General features: G+C 61.2%; 1 protein-coding gene across 5 annotated transcripts in view; it reads left to right on the top strand.

Annotated features, from left to right (window-relative positions):
- Positions 1 to 21,269, top strand: part of STARD8 (StAR related lipid transfer domain containing 8) — a 50,654-nt gene that overhangs the window by 9,829 nt on the left and 19,556 nt on the right. Inside the window, exon 1 of one of the 5 annotated variants that reach the window (XM_084293932.1) lies at positions 3,628 to 3,724. The exons of 1 other annotated variant lie outside the window; for it this stretch is intronic. Coding sequence is in view for 1 of the 4 variants with exons in the window: in XM_084293929.1 (XP_084150055.1) it covers positions 19,896 to 19,968 (73 nt within the window). In the remaining 3 variants the exon portion in view is untranslated. Of the gene's footprint in view, positions 1 to 3,627; positions 3,725 to 8,313; positions 8,388 to 17,085; positions 17,098 to 19,635; positions 19,969 to 21,269 lie in introns of those variants that run through there. 3 more of the 5 variants (XM_084293931.1, XM_084293933.1, XM_084293929.1) reach the window with 3 other exon arrangements.

Below are 21,269 nucleotides of genomic sequence, written 5' to 3'. Positions count from 1 at the left end.
AGAGCCCCCATGGGGACCCTGCTGGGGACATGGGCACCCCGCGGCCCCGTTCAGGTCCTGCTGGTGCAGCTGGCTGTGTAGTGGCCGTGTGGTGGCTGTGGTGGCCTTGTGGTGGCTCCTGGCGTGGTGCTGCAGCCAGGGGCGTCAGCCCGGTGGGCTGGGGAGCAGGAGGGGCAGGAGCCTCTTTGGGGACCTGCAGGAGAGCTGCGAGCACGGCCTGGAGGTGCTGCCCCCAGCCGCGGTTGCTCCTGGTGCTGGTAAGACCGGGGTGAGTTTAATCAGCACCGTGGCTGCTTTCAGTGTCTTGGTAAGCCCAGCGTGTGCTTCCCGAGGCTGGGCCAGGATGGAAAGCCACTTTCTTAGACTTGCAAACCACCACCGTTATCTCTGGAACGATAACCCTTCCTGGGCACTCTCCCCCCAGCCCCGTACCAGCCCCGCAGTGGTTAGCATCTGTGGTGGCACCTGGCTGCAGACCAGCCCTGCCTGCCCTGGTGGCTGTGTGGGGACGGGGGGTTCCTGGCTGTCCCCACCCCTCGGTGGTGCCGTGTCCACGCAGCACGGGCCAGCCCCTGCTGACCGCAGTCCCCCCGCGCTCGGGGAGGAGGCCCCGGCACGGTGGGTGAGGCAGGAACAGTCGGGGTGATTGAGCCGCTTGCCTCTCCTCGCCAGCGTGTTTACCTTCCCGGAGCTGGAGGCTTTCTGCTCTGCTTCAGCACTGGCCACATAATCCGGATTCCTCAGATAAATTCCTGCTGTTTCTTTGAGATCTGTGGCTGCTGTTTTAATTGCCTTGAGCTCCGGGCCAGACACAGGATCCTTGTTTTATGAAATCAGCGCCTATGAATGATGCTGTTGTGCGTATGTCTCCGAGTTTCTCTCGCTCTCCCTCTCGCCCTCCTCCCCTGGAAGCCGGGGAATTCGGCCCTGGCGGGGCGCTGCCTGCTGTGCCCGAGCAGCTGGCGGCACCGGCTCCAGCTGCCGCTTCGTGTCCGCCCTGAGCTGCTTTCCCCAGCAGGGTGCCTGCTGCCAAATCGCCCCGTTGCCCTCTTTCTTGCTGATAACACCTCGGGAACCTGCATGGGTGGCTACCTGCCGCTATCTGCGTGCTCTGAGGAAACAAACCCATCTGTTCTGCCCCGCTAACGTTCCCAGCATAGGGCCACGTGCGGCTCTGCCACCTGCGGCCGTGCCCAGGGATCCTGGCGTGGTGTCCGGGGCCCAGATTCGCTGGGGACACACTGAAATGTGACGGGCTGCCACGGCGGTGGTGGAGATGACAGCTTTTATAGCCCCGGATTAAAAAAAGCGAGCAACTGTTGTGCAGCCAGGTGGCCAGACAGAAATAAACAGAAACAGGGCTCTGCGGGGCGGGAGCGAGAGCGGGTGGCGAGTGCAGGCTGCGCCCGGCACTGAGGCGTATTTCAGCCCAGATGGAGCAGGCTGATGCAAAAATGTCACAGGGTTCTCCCGTTTTCCATCCGCAGTGGTGGAAAATTATGAAACATGAATAATAGCTGCATTAGCGGAGCAAGAGTCCCCCGAGCACATGCTTGTGAATAAGTTTACCCCGGGACACTGGCTCCTGGTTTGCTCATCTCTGCGGCCGTTTTTTATTTATACACCTGAAAGAGAATTTTTGCTGCTCTCCCCGCCCCCCTGTTTACTTTGGTCGTCGGAAAAAGAGAAGCAGACAATGCCGGCTGGGGGCTGGCCAGGATGTGCTTGTTGTGGGCGCGTGGGTTTCCTCCTCGTGGTGGGTGGCCACGCGGGGCGGAGAGGCATTTCCCATGGCTTCGATCTATTTTTTAAATTTTTTTATTTACCGCCTTTGCTTGTTTCAGTTTTTCCAGGGTGTTTTCATCTGGTCGGGCCGCTGTGCGCCTTGCCCAGGAGGGGGTGCCCTTTGCTGGGCTGCCTGCCCCATGGGAGCACCGAGGGGGCTGCGGGTGCGGGACGGGGGCTGCGGGCAGCAAGGAAAGCAGGAATTGCCTGCTAAGGCACGGGTCTGATGCGACACGATCAGGTGCTGCAGCACAGGAACGAGGGCGCTGAGGGTGCCTTTGCCCTGCTCCCAGCCCCAGCTGCTTACTGGTGTGTGGGGATGTGCTGGGAGGGAGCACAGAGCTCTGCAGGTCCCATTTCAGGTCCCCTGGGAGGGCCGGGCAGAGGTTATTGCTTTGAGCCTCTTACCTTTTCCCGGTTTGGGTGTCCTGCACCCTGGGCTCCCATCCTCTGCCAGGAGGGGGGCACAGCCCCACAGCCCGCTGACCCCCCGGACGGCTTTTCCTCTATTCAGCCAGCTTCAAAGGGCCTGTGTCGGGTCTTTTCCTGGCCCTTCTCAGTGATGCCCTCTGGACCACCTCTCCCCTTGTCCCCCCGCATCCTGCTCGGTGTGATCCCTGCTCTCCCCGGGTTCCTGGTGCTGCTCCCCCCGTCCCCGCGGGGCTGCGTGCCGGCCGGAGGCAGCGTTACCCCCGTCCCGTGCTCAGCACCCCGCGAGCACACGTGCACACTGGGCGCCTTGTGCAGGCGCGGGGCGAGCCCGTGGGCTCCCTGCCATTCCTCGGCCGTGGGCTGGGAGCTATTAATACCGCGGGGCATCAATGCGGCCCATTCATCGGCCGGCAGGGGGGCAGCCTGCAAAATGCACCTCTGCTGCTCCTCCCGGCCTTCATGCAGCTGGCCCCGGTGTGTGTGGGGTGAGTGTGTGCCCGCGGGGTCCGTGTCGGTCACCGGCTGGCTGCTGTCCCCATTGCCAGCTGGGTGCTGTCCCCATCCCTGCCCGTTTGTAGCTCGTCGCCCCTGGGAGCCTTCCTGCCTCGCTGCCCCCACGCCTCTCCCCCTTCCCGGTTTGCGTGAGGAAACGGGTGGAAAATGCTTGAAATCCTGCTCTGAGCCACTTTTTCCACCGCCTGCGGGTGCGCCCCTGGGGCCGCCCTGGTGCTGGTGCCCGGTTCCAACCCACGGAAGGTGCCGCGAGCCCTCCCCTCGCCCGGCCGTGCCCCCCCCCCGGCCTCTGCGGCCTTCCCACGGGGGTGGGGGAACAAAGCACCCACCCTGCCTGTCCCTGGGGTGCTCCAGGAGCTCTGCGCAGCCCCCCCGGGGAGATGCAGCCCCTGGGACAGCTCTGGCTGCCCGCAGCTGTCCCCTCCCCAGGAGCCGGGGGAGCAGCGCTCTGCTGATGGGGTTTTTCCTCCTAGCCCCTGTCTTCCAGCCCCTCTCCCCCCTTTTATTCTCCACCCTCTTGCGAATGCTTTTCCGCTGCTCTCAGTGGTGCCCCCGCTTTGCCTCCTGGGGGGTTTGATGGGCTGGGGGAGCCGGGCGGGGGCTGGTGCCCCCCCGGGCACAGGGGAGGGGACCCTGCGGGCCGGGACGGGGCACGGAGGGGCCGGGACGGGCAGGGAGGGGCTGGGAGGGGAGGGGAGCCCGGGGCCGCCCCCCCGTGGCGATTGGCCCCGGCTGCCGGGGGCCGGGGCTCCGCGGCGCTGCCCCCGCAGCTCCCGGCCCGCAGCCGGCCCCTGCCCGCGGCCGCTCGCCCCGACAAGGGCCGGAGCCACGGCCCCGGCTCGCAGCAGCCCGCCCGGAGCGGGGCCGGGCCGGGACCCCCGCCTCTCCCCCTGCACGCCCGTCCTGCTGTCCGCCTGTCCGTCCTGCTGTCCGTCTGTCCGCCTGTCCGCCTGCAGGACTTTGCGCTTTGACGGGGGCGCAGCGGAGCCCGGAGGTAAAGGGGGTCCCGGGGGTGCGCGCTCCCGCGGGGAGGGGTCGTGGGGGTGCCCCCAGGGGCGGCCCCGCGGCACGGAGCTGCCCCAGGCGCGGTCCCGGCAATGCCTCGGGGAGCCCGGGGGGGGGCACCCAGCGGTGTCCTGGGGGTCCCTCGCCGCCCTCCAGCCGGGATCAGCGCAGCCGAAGTGCAGCCGCCGGGCAGCCCCCGTGTGCGCCCCGAGCCGCAGACGCGGTGAGACCCGGTGAGCTCCGCGCTGGCGTCGGGAGGGCCGGGAGCAAGGCCCTGCGCCGCTGTACCGTGGGGCTGCAGCCCTCAGGAGCCCCGCTTGGGTTCCCCGAGCCCTGGGCACGGCTCTGCAGCCAGTTCTGCTTCGGGAGCTGCGGCTGCCGGGCACGGAGCAGCTTGCTGTGCGCGCCTTATCGGGCTGTGAGCTGACGCTGAGCTGTCAAAGCTCTCCGCCAAGGTGCGAGGCTGCGTTCGCAGAGATTGTTTGGCTGTGGCTAAAGCAAACAGCAGCTCCTGTTTGATTTTGAGATCTGTGTTTTAGAATGGCTCCTGGGCGCACAGGGCAGGAGTGGGGAGAGAGACCTTTGCCTTTAGAGGTCCTGGCACAGTCGCGGGCTGTCAGAGAGCACATTGTGGTGGTGTTGGCAGCAGGCTGCATGCTTCGCCGTGCACACGCTTGAATTCTTATCAATGAGTGTGCTTGCTTCTGTTTACATTTTAACTGAAATGCAGTTAAGAAACGTAGAAGTGTTGCTGGAGCAGGCGTAGCAGCTCCTTGCTGCTCTGTGCAGCTTTACATTTGGGTCTGCCTCTTGCGTGGGGAGCTGTGCAAGGAGCAAGGGCTTGTTTCAAAACCCCTCTGTCTTCCTCCATTTGTTTGGGGAAAAAATAGATCAGATCCTTATCCCAAAAGCTCATCGCTAATTTCCTCATGTGACAAAACATCAAATCCCAGAGCAAAGCAGGTGTAAAGTGTAGCTTCTGAGAAGGTGCACACGCTCACTTCGTGTACGTGCACTTCTTTTGAGAAATGCTTTTCTAATAAAAGACCAACGGAATAAAACTGTCCGTGCTTCTGGTGAGCATTCCTTGTCTGCATTGCCTCAAATGTCCAACGCTAGGCGTATGCATGGGACGGGCTGCCAGCAATTCAGTTTCGTAAGAAAACAAAATATGGTTGTGCCTAAGGGCACTTCAGTACTTCCCCTTGATTTCTGTACTAATTTCAAAAAGATCTGAAAGTTCTTAAAGTCAGTTTGAGTCGAGCAGGGGAAACGAAGGCTGCCCTTTGCCTGGGGGTGTCCCGGGGTTGCTGCGTGACGTGCAAATCACCTCTCGGGGAGAGGAGAGCGGGGTCTCTTTCCTTAAGCTGTTTATTCCGTGGAGAGCTGGTGACAATTTGCCCAGCACAGAGGTTTGCAGACTGGCATGTGCACTGTGCGTGGCTGTGGACGGGCTGTTGCACTCGGGCGTGTGTGGGAGCAGAGCCCTCCAAATGCAGGCAGCGTGTTGGCCGCGGGGCTGTGGTGGCAGGGAACAAACGCGGGGACCCGGCCTCGGTGCGCTCCGTGCAGGGCTCGGGGAGGGTCCTGCAGGACGGCGAGGTGGCCGCGCTCACCCGGGGCTTATCTCATCGAGGAACGTGGTCATCCTGGGTGTAAAAGGCATTTGGTGGCAGCGTGCGGGCTGCGGAGGCTGAGAGGTGCTGTGCTGCTGCCAGAGCCTCCCATGCCACACCGTGCGTGTGCAGGGCCTGCAGCAGCACTGCCACTCTGAGGCTTTGTGCAAAAGATGTGGAAGAGCGAACACAAAATTCAGCCTGTGGCATCTCTCCTGCGATGGAAGTGGGAGAAGAGACCCTGGCAGGAAGGGAGCGTGCTGAAGCTGACCGGGGGTGCTGGACCCGTTTGGGCAGGGGCAGCGCGGGGGGGCTGCCGGCAGTGCTCTGCTCGGGGTGCTCTCAGGAAGGCTGTGGTGCTGGATGAAGGCTCGGTGTCTTGGGGGTGGCTTTGTCCCGTCTGCAGGAGCAGCACTCACCGGTCATGGCTTCGTGTGAGCTCAGCCGGCCGGAGCAGCACGCGGTGCTGTGCCAGGAGAGTGGTGGCACGCGGGGAGGCACGCGTGGCAGCGGGGACATCTGCGGCCCAGCGGGCAGAGCCTCTCCTCGCCCCCCAGCTCTTCTCCCGGCCCCACCGGGAAGCAGGAGGCAGCGTTTGGTGGGACGTGGTGCTGCCGGCAGGGACGTGGTGCCGAGGGGCCGGAGCCTCTCCGCGGCCGGGGGCTGCGTTCCCCTTCGTGCCAGCTGTGGTGAGCCCTGGGCAGGGCCGGTGGCAGCGCGGCCGCATTCCAGCAGGGCCGGGGGTCTCCCACCCGGTTAATGATTGAGCCACAGTAACCCTGCTTGTGCCTTTCTGAAAGTCACCTCCAGGTGATCACATTAACGCTCCCAAGCTGCCGGGGCTGCCACAGACATGTAAAGAACCAGGGTCTTTTTCTGTATTTCCAGCAAGAAATGCTTTCTGAGGTGCAGGAGGTGCGGAGTGCCGGCCGGCTGCCTTTACTCGTCCCTGTTTTGTGTCTGAGGGACGCGGCGTGTCACCTGCCTGGCTGTGCACGCAGGGTTGGCAGCGGTGTGGGGTGGTGCTGGCCTCATCCTGCCCCTCTTGTCCTGGGGCTCCCACCGCCCGGCCTGGCAGCTGTGCCAATGCCTCCTTCCCTGGAGCCCCACGCTCATTGTGGTACAGGAACGAGCCTCTGACACCGGCTGCCACCTTTGCTAATCAGGACTGCGTCAGGGCCCAGGATCACCCCGGGCAGTCAGCAGGGTGGCCAGGGTGGTGGGATGCAGCTCCCAGTGCAGCCCCGGGCACCCAGCTGCCCTCCCTGCTGGCACAACCCTCGCCAGCCCGCTCTGCCTCCCCCCCTGCCTCCCAGTGCTGCCTGACTGGTCCCAGTTAATCATTGACAGCTTGCCCGTGCCACGTGGCCCCGCCGCATTTGCCCAGCACGCAGCGGCGGAGCTGTTTGCTGAGTCCCTGGAAGGCTTCCTTATCAGCAAAGGGCACTTGTCGCCCGGTGCCAGTCACAGGCTGCGTAAACGTTAACGGCTGGCTCAGGGAACCGGCCCGGGCAAACACAGCAGCTCCGGGGACCTTCCTCCCTTGGGAAATGCCGGAGGGGACGTGTCCCGCTCTGCTGCTTCTTCCCCCACCACCCAAATGTGCCGTGGTGGGGCTGGAGGGCAGTGCAGTGCCTGGAGCAGCCGCGCTCCCTCCCCACATCCTGGGGCGAGCACCTGGGGCTGGATTTCCTCGGAGCCTGCGGTGCACTGTGCCTCCCGGTGCCTAACCAGCAGCAGGAGTGTTGTGCCAGGGGCCCAGCACGCTCGGCCCGGTGGCGCTGGGGATTTGCTGCCCTTTCTCTGGGAGGGAAGAGATCTGACTGCAACGTGCATGGGGTCTGCAGGGAGCCCGCTGTAATGGCGAGCTTGCTGTGCCCTGCTGGAGCTGGCCTTGCTGCTCATGTTCAGAGCTCGCTAGGGCGTAAGGGTGTAATGCCACTGCCTGGGGAAGGTGCCTGTGCTCCCAGGAGTGTGTGTGCGCGATGCTTCCAGCGCTGCTCGTGCAAACACGACGGGGTCCCAGCAGGACAGGAGGCTTCTGACCTGCAGGCTGTAACCGCCCCAGTGTAAGTAGTGTGCAAAGGTGGAGGGTGGGGTTTCTCTTCTCTCCCCAACCCCCCACTCTTTTTTTTTTCTCCCCATGAATTTCACAAGAATATTTTCACCGCTGTCAAGGGCACAAGTTCAGCTTCTGAATGCCCCTTTGTCTTACGCCACTCAGAGGAGTCACGCTCTCCCGCCGTGCCTTCTAGGAAAGGCAACAAAACGTTTCCCCCGCGCCCTGCCAGCGGCGGCGGTGCCCCGGGCGCTGTGCTGGGCCCCGTGGCCGGCGGCGAGCTGGGCACTGGTGCGTGGCTGGTGTCCTGCAGCGCCCCGTGGTTCCCTGTCCTGGGTGGGAGAGGAGGCAGAGGCAGAGAGGGCAAGGAGGTGAGCCCGAGGAAGGGCTGGGATGAGGCCGGGGAGCTGTGAGCCAGGCTGGGGAGGAAGAGGGAGCGGTGCCGGGGCTTGGAGGATGCTGGTGAGGGGGTGGCCGGGGCAGGGTCTCTGTCACCCCAGCAGAACTGCAAGTGGGCAGAGGCGGTGGCAGCCAGACGTGTCACAAGGCTTGGGACACAGCCTCCCGGGGGTGACTCAAAGCTCACTTGACCTCGTTTCGTCAGGCTCGTTGGGTAAGAGCAGAACCTCCGGGCAGTTTCAGCCCCATTTTCCCAGGCAGATAACTGACTGCCCATCGCACCTCGCTGCCAGACCCTGCCTGCTCCCGCAGCCATCCCCAGCTCTGCAGAGCCCCGCAGTGCCCGGGCACCAGCCCCGTGGTGCTGTGGCACCCTCAGTGCCGTGCCCGCTGCTCGGAGCCTGGCAGCGTGGCCGTGCCGCTGGCCCTGCGCCTGGGGCTGTGCACGGGCTTCCTGCAGCCCTTCTGGAGGGAGGCTCTGAGGTTTGCAGTCCTTTTCCCCCAGCTGCAAATAACGGGCTGCTGAAAAAAGGTTTGGAGAGCTTAATCGTGCCTGAGATGGTGTGTATGAGAACCAGGTGAGTGAGTGCTGCGTGCCGGGGCTTCCCTCAGCGCCCTGCCCTGGTCCCCCTGCTCCCTGCCCTTCCCTCTCCATCCTGGAGCCTTTCCCTGGCAGATGCAGGACTGAGCGCTGGGTTCGTGGCTGCTGTAAACCCAGCGTGTCCTTAACAGCGCTTTGTCTTGTCCTTGTTTCATTCGGCACTCTTGCACCCAGCACTGAGTCCCTTTACCCTTAGGTACAGGTACTCCTCATTCCCATCTTTGGCTGCTGATTCGGGCAGGGGGCATTTCTCGCCGGACAGCGGCGTGCTGGGCGCAGGGAGCTGGGCACAGGGAGCTGGGCGCAGGGAGCTGGGTGCAGGGAGCTGGGTGCAGGGAGCTGGGCGCAGGGAGCTGGGCGCAGGGAGCTGGGTGCAGGGAGCCCGTGTGCCCGCTGCTCCCCTCCCCAGGACCCACCCCGTACGAAGGCGGGTGAGTTCTGCATCTTGGCCATCCTGTCCCATGACTGCTCTGTGACACAGGGGCTGCACAAACGACGCTGAGGTCCGGCTCCTCTGCGGGACGGGCACGACCTCCTGCCAGCCCCCGACCCCTGCTCCGGACGGGCGCTTCCCTTCCCGGCCAAGTGGGAGCCGACCCCGCTGCCTTCCCTTCCTTCCCCACGCGCCGTGCCTGCCTGCGCACACCTCTGCAGCTCCCCACGCTGCTGCTGCTGCTCAGAAAAACAACAAATATCTTAGGCATTCTGCAGCAGCAGCTGAATTGTATCAAACAACTTCGTGCATCTGAGGCTTAAAGCCCTGAGTGTACGTTTCTAAGGGGCACGTTCGGGGAGGCGTTGTGGAGGGGCAGCAGAGCTGCGCTCTGCGAATCCTTTGTGAACCCACAGCCTCTGTGTACGGGATTTCCTGCGTTTCTGCTCCTCCTCTTCTCTCTTGATTTTGTGTAGGGATGTTGGTATGAAAACAGTGCTTGTGCTTCCTAAGCCTCCACGTGTTGCTTTGCTCCCCGCCTCGCTAGAGTACCCGCAGCGCTGCGCAGCCTGCAGGAGGTAGGAGCTGCTGGCTGTGGATGCTGGGCATTGCCAGGGCGGTGTTACCTGACCCTGCAGTGCCGTTTTACCTGCCTTATCCTGGCTTTCTGATTCCCGTTTTCACATGGGAACCCCATCCCTGCCGGCTGCAGAAAGCTCGGGGATGGGATTTGGAGCTGGGAAATGGCACAGCAGAGCCGTGCCGGGAGGGATGTCGGGGTCAGGGTTGTTTGTTGTGGGCTGTGAGTCCCCAGGGCTGGCTGTGGCAGGGACATTGGGCTCACAGCTGTGTCCTGCTGTGCTGCAGGTGGCCGGGGAAGGGCTCCTGGGTGCAGGCACACGTGTGGGGCTGGAGGGGCTGCCCCCCAGCATCAGGGCAGGCAGGAGGGAGGCGCAGGAGCTGCCCCTCTGCTTCCCCAGCTGCTCCCTGGCGATGCAGGACCTGGAGTGATGCAGACAACTGTGCGAGCTCGTCCTCTGCTTGGGAATGGAGCCTGTGTTTATCTAAAAGTTTTGGGGTCTGGGGCTTTCCTCATCAGGGAGTTTGTACCTGGGCTATGGATTTGGGACCGGTTTTGCTCAAGACGTGGAGGTGGTGCAAGGCCATGGGCACCTCTGCCGAGGGGATGCTCTCCTGTGGCCAACCCAGAAGAAAGGCACCTGGAAGCTCCCCGAGGGCCTGAGGCTTGGGGGTGTCCCGGCAGGGACTGGAAGGGTTAAACATGCTTTGCAGTGTGTTTAAAAAAAAAAAAAAAAAAGAAAAGAAAAAAAAGCCATTTCCTTTATGTCCAGAGACAGTTTATTTTCTGGGCATTCTTCGGGACTCAGGGAGGTGCCTTTTCTTTAAGGCATTTCCTGTAAGCAAGTTTATATTTGGACTGGGGAGGGGGCGGGGGGCGGAGGTCGGTGGGGAGGGGGCCGGTGCCCTGGTCGAGTGACCTCAGCTTTTGGCTCCTTCTCCCAAATTGTTCGAGGCAGTGGCTGTGGGGCGGGGGAAGGAGCAGGGTGGGGGCCGAGCAGGGCGAGCAGCCCTCGCCGTGATGCCAGAAGCACTGAGCACACGGGGGGGTCACGCCGAGCAGGATGGAGTGACACTGGCTGGGGGGAGCAAAACCTCATCTGCATCCCACCCTCCGTGTTCGGGCAGGAGCACAATCCCCTTACCGAGCCGTGCCTTTGCAGCACCCCCTTGCTTTAAGCTCTCTCCTTACCCTTGCTGCTGCCGTGCCCCATCAGGAGCTGGGGACCCCGACCAGCACCCGGCGGTGCTCCGTGCGCCCTGGCAGTGCCCCGCGGGCACGGCTCTGGCTGCAGAAGGCATCGGAGAGGGAGGGTGGGCTCTGGAAAACGAGGCTGGTGCCAGCAAGGGAGCTCGGTTCCAGCTGGCCTCATTGCTGCTGCAGAGCCTTGTGGTGGGAATTCGTGGCACGTGGGGCAGGGGCTGCAGAGCAGCTGCCCCGCGCTTGGAGGTGAGGAGCTGCTGTGCTCTGTCCTTGTCCCTGCAAAGCTGTGACCTGCTACGGCACCATTAAACGCCCTTCTCTAACACCCAGGCAGGCTTTCAGGTTAGCGTTGGGAATTTGTGGGGCAGGGGGTTTGTCCTCGCCATCACTCACCCCTGCTAGCACCAGCAGCAGCCGCCTGGTCTCTCCCCACAGCGCTCAGTGCCAGAGAGAGGTGACTGCTGTCCCTTGCCACCTCTAAAGCCTTCAAGGTGACGAAGATGAGGCCTGCCAGAACCCAAATTCTGGGGCCTGTTGCTCACCGTCTCTGTCTAATTTTGCTCTCCCTGCCCCCCAAGATAACGCTGATTTCTGTTAAAAACAAGCAAGCAGGCAAGTAATATAAGATCATCGAAGCGTATTGTGCTCTTGAGCAGATTTAGAGCAGATTTAACTCCTTTCCCGATGATATTTGATCAGACATTTATTCTTGTGCAAACCCCTTGGAGCTTGCTGCCGGAGCCGGGGCTGCCCCTGGGATCAGGCGCAGCAGGTTGGGCTGAGCTCCGTGTCTCCAGCAATTCTCCCATTGTTCCCCATGCCAAGTTTCTTCTCCCCCATTTTGTTTTCTTTTTATTACCGTGATTTCCTAACATCGGAAGAGGCGAGTTATGAAACTGGAGTTATCCAAACACGTCTTGTTTGAAGATAGCGTTTCATCCAGCAGATGCAGCTTCCTGCCCTGTAAATGGTTTTCATTGTTTCGCCTTGGCTCCTGGCCCTATATCTGTTGGGGCCACTGGTGCTGTCGCTCGGCGCTGGCAGCCTGAGCAGTGGCAGCCCCAGCCATGAGCCACCAGTGGCCATGAGGCGGTGCGACAAGGCTGAACTGGGAGCACTGGTGTCTTGTAGACAGCCTCTGAAAACATCTGGGAGGCTCGCTGGAGGCTGCCTCCGCTTGGGTTAGAAGGCAGGTGCCTGCTTTGGGGCTGGTGGGTGCTGCCTTGCTTCGGCTGCTGCTTCAGTAGGGGACACTCGGTTTTCCCGTGGTGTCCGCTGCCCGGGGGCACCCGTTGGTGCCATTTCTGTTCAGACACACGAGTCAAAACGCCCCACGTGCCTCGTACGTACCCTGCTGCCTGTGGGATCCCCGTGTCTGAAGGGGTCAGGCCTTGGGGCCCGTGCCCTGGTGGCAGCTGCCGAGATGGAGACAAGAAGCGCACGGAGCGGTGACAGAACAGCGCCCTGCTGTCCCCGCTGCACACCAGGACTGTGCTGGGACAGGGACACGTGCAAGGACAGCTGAGGACCTTGCAGGCTGCCCTCGCGTTGCCAAAGAGGAGGGAAGCGGAGGAGCAGGTACATTTCGGTGATGCTGGTCGGTGTGACAAGGATTATTCCCACCTTGCTGGGTCTTCCCCAGGTGCCTGGGAAGAGGTGGGGGTGAAGCACCTGGGGACGTGCAGGGGAAGCGGTCCTCCTGCTGCCACCGCCTGCTCCGGGGCTCCCTGCCCTGCCTCGGGGTGATCCTGCCACGCGTGGTGTTTCAGGCCCTGAACTCGGATTCTGTGCCATGGGACCAGGATGGGGTTGGGGCTGCTCTGTGCTCCCAGGGGTCCCGATGCCTGCGGGGCTGCCCTGTCCCACTGAGCCTTTGGAGGGAGCGAGGCTGCTGAGGGCTCTGAGCAGCTCTGCTATCCCAAAGAAACCCAAGACCGGGTTTGTGGCAAGCCCCTGAGCCCCACATCAGCGTTACCTGTGGGAAAAGAGAGGGGAGGAGGACGAGGACGAGGCTGCAGAGGAGGCTGCAGCTCCTGCGTGCTCAGCGCGTGCCACTCGTCCCACAGAGCTGATCCATCCGCAGCAGCACGAGGAATGCCTTGGCCCTGCCTGTTTCAGAGTCAAAATCACTTGGCTTTGGTTGTGTTTGTGCCCTGTCTTAGTTTTCACCTTTGAGTTTTCTGTCCCTTAATTTTCCCTGCCTAAACAATTTGCAAACTGCTCTCAGACTTGTAACCGTGCTCGCACCATGGCTGCCCCTGGCAGCTGACTGCAAAAACGCCGTGGGGCTGCTGCCCCTGACGGGGAGCGTTTGATCCAGAAATCAGAAAAGGCTGAACTGCTTTTCCAGTAGGACGGTTAAATAGGAAATGAAGAAAATAGCGATATGCTCCTTGAACAGCTGCTACGAATGTGACCAGTGTGCTTATCCGTGGGACAGGAGGCTGCTCTCCCCTGCGCTGCCTGCCAGAGGGGGCGGTGGGCGAAGTCTGCTTTGGTGGTAAAAGGCTGGAAATTCTGCTTTGCTTGTCAGCGGGGAGCAACCAGCACGCACAGACAAAGCTGGGGGAGTTCGGTAGCTGGCCTCCGAGGGGTCCTTCAGCACGGCGACTTTGAACCCTGGCGTTTTGGAGAAGGAAAGCAGGCGTCTGCCAGCACCCTGCGAGGCAAGTGGGGGCCCTGCCGGGGGCGTGCGCAGGTGGTGGGAGCACGGTGGCTGCCAGGGGGCTTCTCCTTCTCTTCTCCTCTCCCCCTTTCCCCCTACTCCTCCTCGGGCAGCTCCTGGGAGAGCCGTGCTGCTGGTGGCTCGGGACAGCCGGGGTGCCGAGGTGTGTGTGGGGTTTGGTGGCCTCGTTCCCTGGCATCATGAAAACAGGATGGCGCTGTCGGTTTTGTTCATTCTTTGAAGCACGCTTTTAACTCTGCTTTTCAGAGAAAAAGTGAAATGCGGTCCCCAAGCACAGGGCCACCTGCTGCGGCCGAGGTGTGCCACCGCATCCTTCCTGTTCCAGACCGCCTGGCGAGATGGAGCTGGGGGGGCCCTGGGGGCCGCTGGCAGCCGGGGCGTTGGGTCAGGGTCTCCTCATGCCCCATGCGAGGTGCAGGCTGAAAGGGGCACGTGGGGTGCCCCCACCGATCCCAGTCCCGTCCTCCCTGAGCAGTCCCCAGACGCTGGGAGGCTCTGTGGTGGCTGCAGGACACGTGGCGTGGGATCAAAGCTGTGGAGGAGGAGGAGGAGGAGGCTCAGAGCCTGCCGGTGAGGCAAAGCTTTCCTGCCAGGTGCTGCGTGGCCGGGCACGGGGCTGCTGCCGGCTGGGACCCTGTGCTCCAGGGCTGGCGGGTGGCTGCGGGCTTCTGGGCAGCGGGGAGCCGGAGGCAGGTTGGGACTTGGTTGGAGCTGCCTGAGGGGGTGAATTTTGGGTGGGTTGCGTTTCGCTGAGAGCAGAGCCCGTGCCAGTGGCTTCGAGAGGAGCTGGGTGTGCCGCAGAGCTCTTCCTTCGGCACCCGGCTGTGCAGGAAGCCACGGCGGGGAGCGCGGCGGCCCCGGGGCACGAGCACGGCGACGCTGCCCTGCCTCTCCTCGTGTCCTCCAGCTTTCCCACCTGCTGAAAAAACCGAGACTTTTTTTTTTTTTAATTATTTATTTTTTATATTCGCATGAATGGAGCGTGCTTTTGTGAATGTTCTTTACGGGATGTGAGGCTGCAGATGTTTGCTCATTAATTAAGCTCTGCAGAGCTGCTGGCGGAAGCAGCGCCAATCACTTGGCAGAGGGCTGCGGTTTGATGTTTTTCCTTCCTGCTCCCTTGTCACTAAGCCCTGAGCTAGCTGTCCGCTTGTGCAACGGTCCCTGCCCCTTCCCTGCTCCGCCAGAGCTGTGCTTCGGGCTGCCGCCCCCCATGCTGCGGTGGGTTGGGGTCCACCACGCTGGGGCACGGGGAAGGAGTTCACTGCTCACATCTCTGTCCCCTGGCCACAGTCTGTCAGGGAAGGGAGAGGATAAAAGGTCAGAAGTTGAAGTTATTTGTGTTTGATAAGGTTCGCTGACATTTCGTCTTCCGTCTCCATGGGGAGGAGGAAAGCACGGTGCATTAACAACATCTGCCTTGGCAGGGAGAGCCCTGCCTGGCCCTGGGTCAGGCTGGAGTCCGGCCTCATGAGACCTGAAGCCTCCGCGATCCCCATCTCCTCGTTAAACACGAAGGTGGTGATCTCAGATGTCCTTGGGCTTCTCTCGGCACTGGCAGAGTCTCTCACCTGCCCAGCTGCCTCACTTGGTGAAATCTCCTGCTCTCGGGCCGTGTGTGCCACCCCCCAGCAGGGGCTGTGCTTGTAAGCGGCTGCTGGCAGCGAGGGCAGATATAACTGGATCTTGTGCAATTCTGTGCTCTGCGCGTTATTGAGGCACTTCTGTCGCCTTGCCAGGCTCCTGAGCTGGTTGGGGTGTCGGATGGTCCAACAGGGGCTTGGACAGCTCTTTTCTAGCTCCTTGCTGCACATCATGCCCCTGTTGTCCCCTGCAGCGTGCCTGGGGCAGGGCGGAGGAGAGGAGGCTCCTGCTGCACTGGACCAGGGCGCTGAGCCCGGGAGCTGAAATTCGCCTCTGTCATGGAGCTGCTGGGTCTGGGGGCGGCTGGGGGACGTGGTGCCAGCTGCGGGTACCCCAGTTCCTGCTGCCTTATCTCTCCGGCCCAGCGGGCTGCCACATGTGATTTATCCAGTAACGGCTCCTTATCCGGACGGGGAAAATAGTGACAGCGGGCAGGGCTTGTAAAGGAGAGCAAATAAGGCAAAAGGAGCACGGGCACGCTCTGCTGGACCCGATGGTGCTGGGAGAGCACGTCGGTGTGGGGGGACAGGGCACTGCTTGTCCCGAGGGGCTGCCTGGCTGTGCCCTCGGGCAGGTGGAGCGGTTACTCAGTACAGTGCGTGTCCCTCCTGCATCGTGCGGTGTCCAGCACAGGAGCGAGGTACGGGTGCTGCGGGGTGCTGTGGGGTGCTGCAGGGTGCTGCAGTCGGCGTGCTGCTGCTGTCGAGGCTGAGCGAGACCTGCTGGAGCCCCAGGGCTGGCTTTTTGCAAAGGAACAGGAGCAGAGACCTGTGCAGCAGACGTTTCAAGGCAGCTCAGCACTGGGTTTCCTAACCACTTGTGAAAACCCAGTGTGCATTAAGGGCTCTGAGTCCCTTCAGAAAATGAGTGCGAGTCAAAAATTAGTTACTCATAAAAATAGACACGGATGAGTCCTAGAAAGTAGTGAGCTGATTGATTTACCGCAAGTGACGTTAGCCTGCAGCTCTGAGGTAGAAGCTTTTTTAAGACAAAGGCTTCCTGAGAAACATCAACAGAAGAGCGACCGCATGGCAACGAGCGTGGCTTGAGGAGGTGTCGGTGTGTTAAAGCATTGTTCTGAGAGGCACAGGTTGAATGCTGTGGAAGCTTAGGTGAGCGAAGTGCTTCCATGCAAGCCATCCATGAGTGGGGCTGAGCTGGCAAGGGGAGGCTCCATGGTCTGGGAGCTGCCCCGAGGCTCAGGAGAGGTGAGTATTGCTGCCAAGGTCCCCGCTCCGCAACGCTCGGGTGCTCAGGGGGACTTTGAGCCCTGCCCGAGCGCCCTTCCCGGCCGGCTGCCCGCTGGCCGAGGAGCCCTGAGCGGCTCCAAAAACCTTTCCCTCCGTGTTCCTGCCCAGTGCTGCAGCACCGTGCCCACCTGGCTGCTGCAGCAGAGGCTCTGCTGGAGGGCTCTTCCCATTCTCCCTGCAGGTGAAGGTCCTGCTGTGACTATTTGATTTCAAAGCTTTGCTCATGTAACCCCTGAGGAGCATCGAACGTGGGCTGGAGTCACTTTCTCCAGTCCCCGTGAGTAAGCCCTTCATCAGGAGGGGGATTTGTCTGCCATGAGCTGCGGGCTGCTCCTCGCTTTGCTGCTGCCCTTCCAGCTGCAAGCACAAGCGGGGCCATTGTGCAGTGGGGTCAGTACTCAGCCAGGCAAAAAAGCCCCGCGTAGGTCTTGCTGTGACACATCTCCTTCTGCTGAAACGGGGACTTTCAGATGGAAGGGAAGCTGGGAAAAGCATGTCTGTTCCTGCCAAAAGGAGCTTATTTGCGAGCAACTGGCCTCTGTTTTCTAATGCTGCTACCGCCAATGGCCGGTGTGTTGGATTAGGGCTTCCTGCTGTCTTCTAACTCATGGGCTTCTCCTTGGCGTGACCCTAGGGAGGTCTTCCTGTATTTCTGACCTTGCTGTCTGCAGCCACGGGAGTCAGTCTGATGCCTTTGGCGTCATAACTTCCCTTGAGCCTGGGTAGCTGTGCGAGGAGGGCGTGTGTCTGCGTGTAAAACCCTGAGAAGGCCGGGAAGTGCTTGGCTAATTAGCAGAACTGAAAGAGAGAGTGATTTTAAGCAGCTCTGAGAAGCCCTTCCCATCGCTTACAGGAGATGTGTGGGGTTTAAGCCTGGTCCTTCAGCTACAGGTAAGTGCTGTGCCCTCCGTGGATCCTCAGGTTCCACGACGGGCGCCGTCTCCTTGCCGTGTCCCACCAGGCTTCGCTTGCTTTGGCTCCTCGGAAAATGCCACGTTGGGCATTAAGGGCCTGGGGTTACACTGCGTGCGGGCTGTAGGCAGGGTGGCTGGGGCGCAGGGGAGCAGAGCTGACCCGGGCAGAGGTGGCTCCTCTGGTGGGACGCTGATGGGACCAGGCCAGGTGAGCCGGGTCCGTAATTCCCAGTGCAGGTGCGTGGTTCTGCTTCCATCGGGATTCGGCATTTTCACTGTCAGGTCAGCATACGAGTCCGTAACATTGCTCGAGGCCAGCTTTCGCATCCTGTTTTGTAATATTCCCTGACATTCCCCACATTCCTGGCAAGGAGACTTCTGTATTTTTTAAAAATATTCCTTTGTCTCTTCACAAAGCGGTGACATCCTTTAAAACTTCTTCTCAAGAAGTCTGTTGGCTTGCTCCGCAGCAGCTCCTGTTGGCTTCATAAAGAAAAGGGAGCCTCGAGCTTGGAGCCCAGCCCCACCGTCACCTCCTCCCAATGGGGAAAGAGCGGGAGCGGGGAGGAGGGAGGCTTGTGGGGCTCAGGTCGGTTCCTTACAGCTCGGCTCCGTGTTACCTGGTTATTGTCATCGTGTGTTCACGATGTGCTCAGAGCTGTGCCTGTGTCCCCATTGCTCCCCATCTCAGCAGCAGGGGCTGGAGGTTTCTGGTGTCAGAGACCTTTGTGGTGCTGGGGTCGGCATCCTGCCTCCAGCACTGCCCTCGGCCTTACCTGGCAGGGTGTAAGGCAGAAAGCTGAGGGGAGGCAGGGATGTTCTGCAGCCCCCTCAGCCTCCTCTCCTGGGCAGCGTTTCAGTTCACTCCAGGCAAGGGGACTGCACCGGCTGTCTCCTCCAGCTCTGTGCAGCCAGCCCAGGCCCTCTCCTCCCCTCTCCCACCTAAAAATGCTGGCTGACTGGAAACCCAGGAGGCAGCCGCTGCCCTTTTGCTGCAACTGGAAATTGCCGTCTGGTTTCCTTCTGTGGCGCCACAGGAGCGTTAACGACAGGAAGGTCCGGCCAGGGCCGTGATGGAAGAGGCTCTTCCTGAGGAGACCTGGAGCACCGTCCCCATGCTGTGGGGAGGCCATGGCAGCAGGCAGGACGTGCCTGTTCTCGGTTCGGAGATGTCATTAACCTGCCTGTGGGATCCTTGTGCGGCGTTACTGCAGGATGTGTGGTGGTCTGGGCCCGGCAGCCGCCGCGACACCTTCCCTGACAGCACCCTGCAGGGTCGCGGTGTTGCTGCCGCTGAGGCCCGGGGCTTCCTTGCATCGCTGGGACGTGAGATCACATTTGGAAGCGGCTTCGGGCTCCTCCCGCGGTGGTGGAAATTTTGCACGTGGTCACTGGTAACTTGCATGGCCACGGCGATGCCTCCACATCTGCAGGCAACTCCCTGGTGTCAGTGGGATGTCCTCGTGGCCACGCGTTTGGGTCTTTGCGTCCCGCTCCCTGCCAGGGGCTGCCCTCGGGCAGATCCGCCAGCCCGCTCCCTCGGCTGTCCCCTTCTGCACTTGGGGCCGGGGGCTCCCCTGCCAGGTCCTGCTCCAAGGAGGGGATCTCGCAGCTCGTTCTGTACACGGATCGTGCCAAAAGTGCTGAACAAGGAGAGCGCAGTTACAGAGAATGTGCTTTTCATTATGGGGGCTAATCCCATGTCGTCCAAAGCTGCTTATTCGGAGCGTGTTGTTCCCCGTAGCTGCAGCCGGCCTGACGGGGCTGTGCGAGTCCTGCCTGAGTGAAGGGAAGGTGTGCTCCTGCGGCAAAGCGAAGCGCCGGTGGGTTGAGCACAAACCATGAATTTGGCAAATTTGGCAATCAAGTCCATGTATCTCGAATAGCAGGTACTCCCATTCTCGTCCCTGAACAACCGTATCTTCAAAGCTTCTGGTCCCCTTTGATATCCTGAGGAACTGGGAAGTTTATGATGGCACCGGTCCCCGCTTTCCGTTCTGCCAGCTCTCCCAGAGGACGTGGTTCCCGCAGGAAAGGCCGGATCCACCCGTGCTCCTGCCTGGCTGGGAGCAGCTCGCAGCTCTGTGGTTTGCCAGCCACTGGCCACCAGCAGCCACTCGGTGCGACAGGAGCCCCGTGACAATGGGGTTAGGGCGGCACCGTGCCTCCCCGCCGGCCCTGTGCAGTCCCCGTGCAGAGCCCATGAAATGAGGCTCTGCAGGAAGCGATGTGGGCGACCCGAAGCAGCTCCATTTTCTGCTCGCACCTGAACGCTGCAGCCTGCCCTGCTGGGGAGGGCATCCAGTCCCTGCCGGCCGCGGGCACCTCACGCCCGCTGTCTGCAGGGGACAGGAACGCCCCTGTGCAGGGCGGCTGCCGTCCGTGAGTCACCGTGGGAGGGCAGTCAGTCTGTCCGGCCTGCGGCAGCCCTTCCAGAGAGCTCGAAATAGTTAAGCAGCCTGCATGCATGCATATGCGCTATCGCTTTAGCTTTCTGTGCGCTCTCCCCCTCCTACTCCCACCCCTGCTATTTAAACAGTTCAGCCTTTTGCACAGCCGTAGATATCCTGTTTGTTGCTGAAGAGAAATTAGCCGGCTTTCCGTGCATGCCGGGTCGGTAAGGGCAGGTTTTAGAAGCTGGGTTCGCCAGGCCCGCATGGAAAAAGTCGGAGCTCTCCAGCTGCCTGCCGCCGGGAAGGACCTCGGCCAGGAGCCCTCTCGCTGCCCGTGGACGGTGCCCAGCGTGGCTGAAGCGGGGCCGGGAGGGCAGTGGTCATGCTGATATTCCTCTCTGCATTTAAGTCACAGTCTCCAATGAACAAAGCCAGGATTAACAGCTTCTGCCATGGTGAGTCTGCTCGTGCCCCAGCTCTGTATTTTCATCCCGTAGAAGCTTTCAGCCAAGAAACATGCTTTAAAGGGGGAGATGGAAAAGTCTGTGGGATGACCTTTTTCCTTGTCAGAGATTTCTTGGAAACAGCATTTCCTTTGCAGTTAGTTAGTTTGCCTTGGCTTTTACACTGCAGGGTGAGGGAAGGGTTAGGAGGTGCAATTTGTTTTGTTGTTACGCTTTCTGTTTTGAAAACCAGAACAGATCTTCCTTTACCTTTTTTCCTTTCTTATTTTTTTTCTCCTTGAACTGATCTGTGGCTTCTGTGCTGGGCGAGGGGCTGCAGTCACTGCCACTGCTGCTCGCCCGGATGCGAGCCCCAAGCCCCTGATAAGATGAAGGCACTAATATTTAGGGTGCGGTTGTGCTCGATAGGAAGGAGAGGGGAAATGGATGCGACAAAGCACAGACTGGTTTCGGTTACGCAGTGTGTGGCTTTCATTTCAACCCCTCTGCTCCCTGCTTAAGATGCTGCAGACACAGTAGATCTGTAGCCTCTTTAATATTTGGGCTTATTTCTCACCAAGTCAGCCAAGCTGGTGAAAGCTGTGACTCCGCGGCATGCCAGCTCTTAGGAACCTTTGATTGTTTCCTGAGGCCGTGCCAAAATGCCCTGCTGTGCGCGCTGCCCCCAGCCCCGGCCAGGCAGTGAGAGCGCCCGGGGTCGAGAGCCCGCTTTGGCCGGGAGCCCCGGGGCACGCTGATGTGCCAGCCCTGCCACGGGGACGTTTGGTGGCCCAGCGCCGCCTGCTCCTTGAAAGGCAGCTTTCAGATAGAGGAGACGAGGACAGGAAGGAGGGGGGAGGAGAGGGAAAGAGCCTCGCCGCGGTGAAGGGCGAGCTGCGGGGCGGGGAGGGGACGGATGCACGCTCACAGCAAATGGAAATTCCTGCCCGGGAACTGCCGCGCAGCTGTGCGGTGACCAATGCACCAGCAATGCCGGTGGGGTCTCAGCGCAGCGCTGGTGTGCTTTGGACAGCAAGAGGGATCTGTGACTTGTTAATCCCTTAATGCTCCAGGTGGGAGAGCGCCTATGGGCAGAGCGAGAGTCCTGCCCCAGCTCATGCAGCCCGTGTTTGCAAGAGAAACGTTATTTGGCCAAAAAGGTAGGCGGGTCATTGGGCACAGCTGGAGAAATACTCGATTCTGGCTTATCTTTGTGTGGTGGCGTTTAAAAAGAGAAGAGCCCTGAAGTAAGGCCCTGTGCCTCTGCTGGGGACCCGGGGCCTGTTTCCTCTTGTGCCGGGGCCGTGGCAGCG

Source organism: Netta rufina (genome assembly GCF_964035555.1).
Source record: "Netta rufina genome assembly, chromosome: 12".
Lineage (NCBI taxonomy): Eukaryota > Metazoa > Chordata > Aves > Anseriformes > Anatidae > Netta > Netta rufina.
This window is presented reverse-complemented; position numbering and strand designations above follow the sequence as displayed.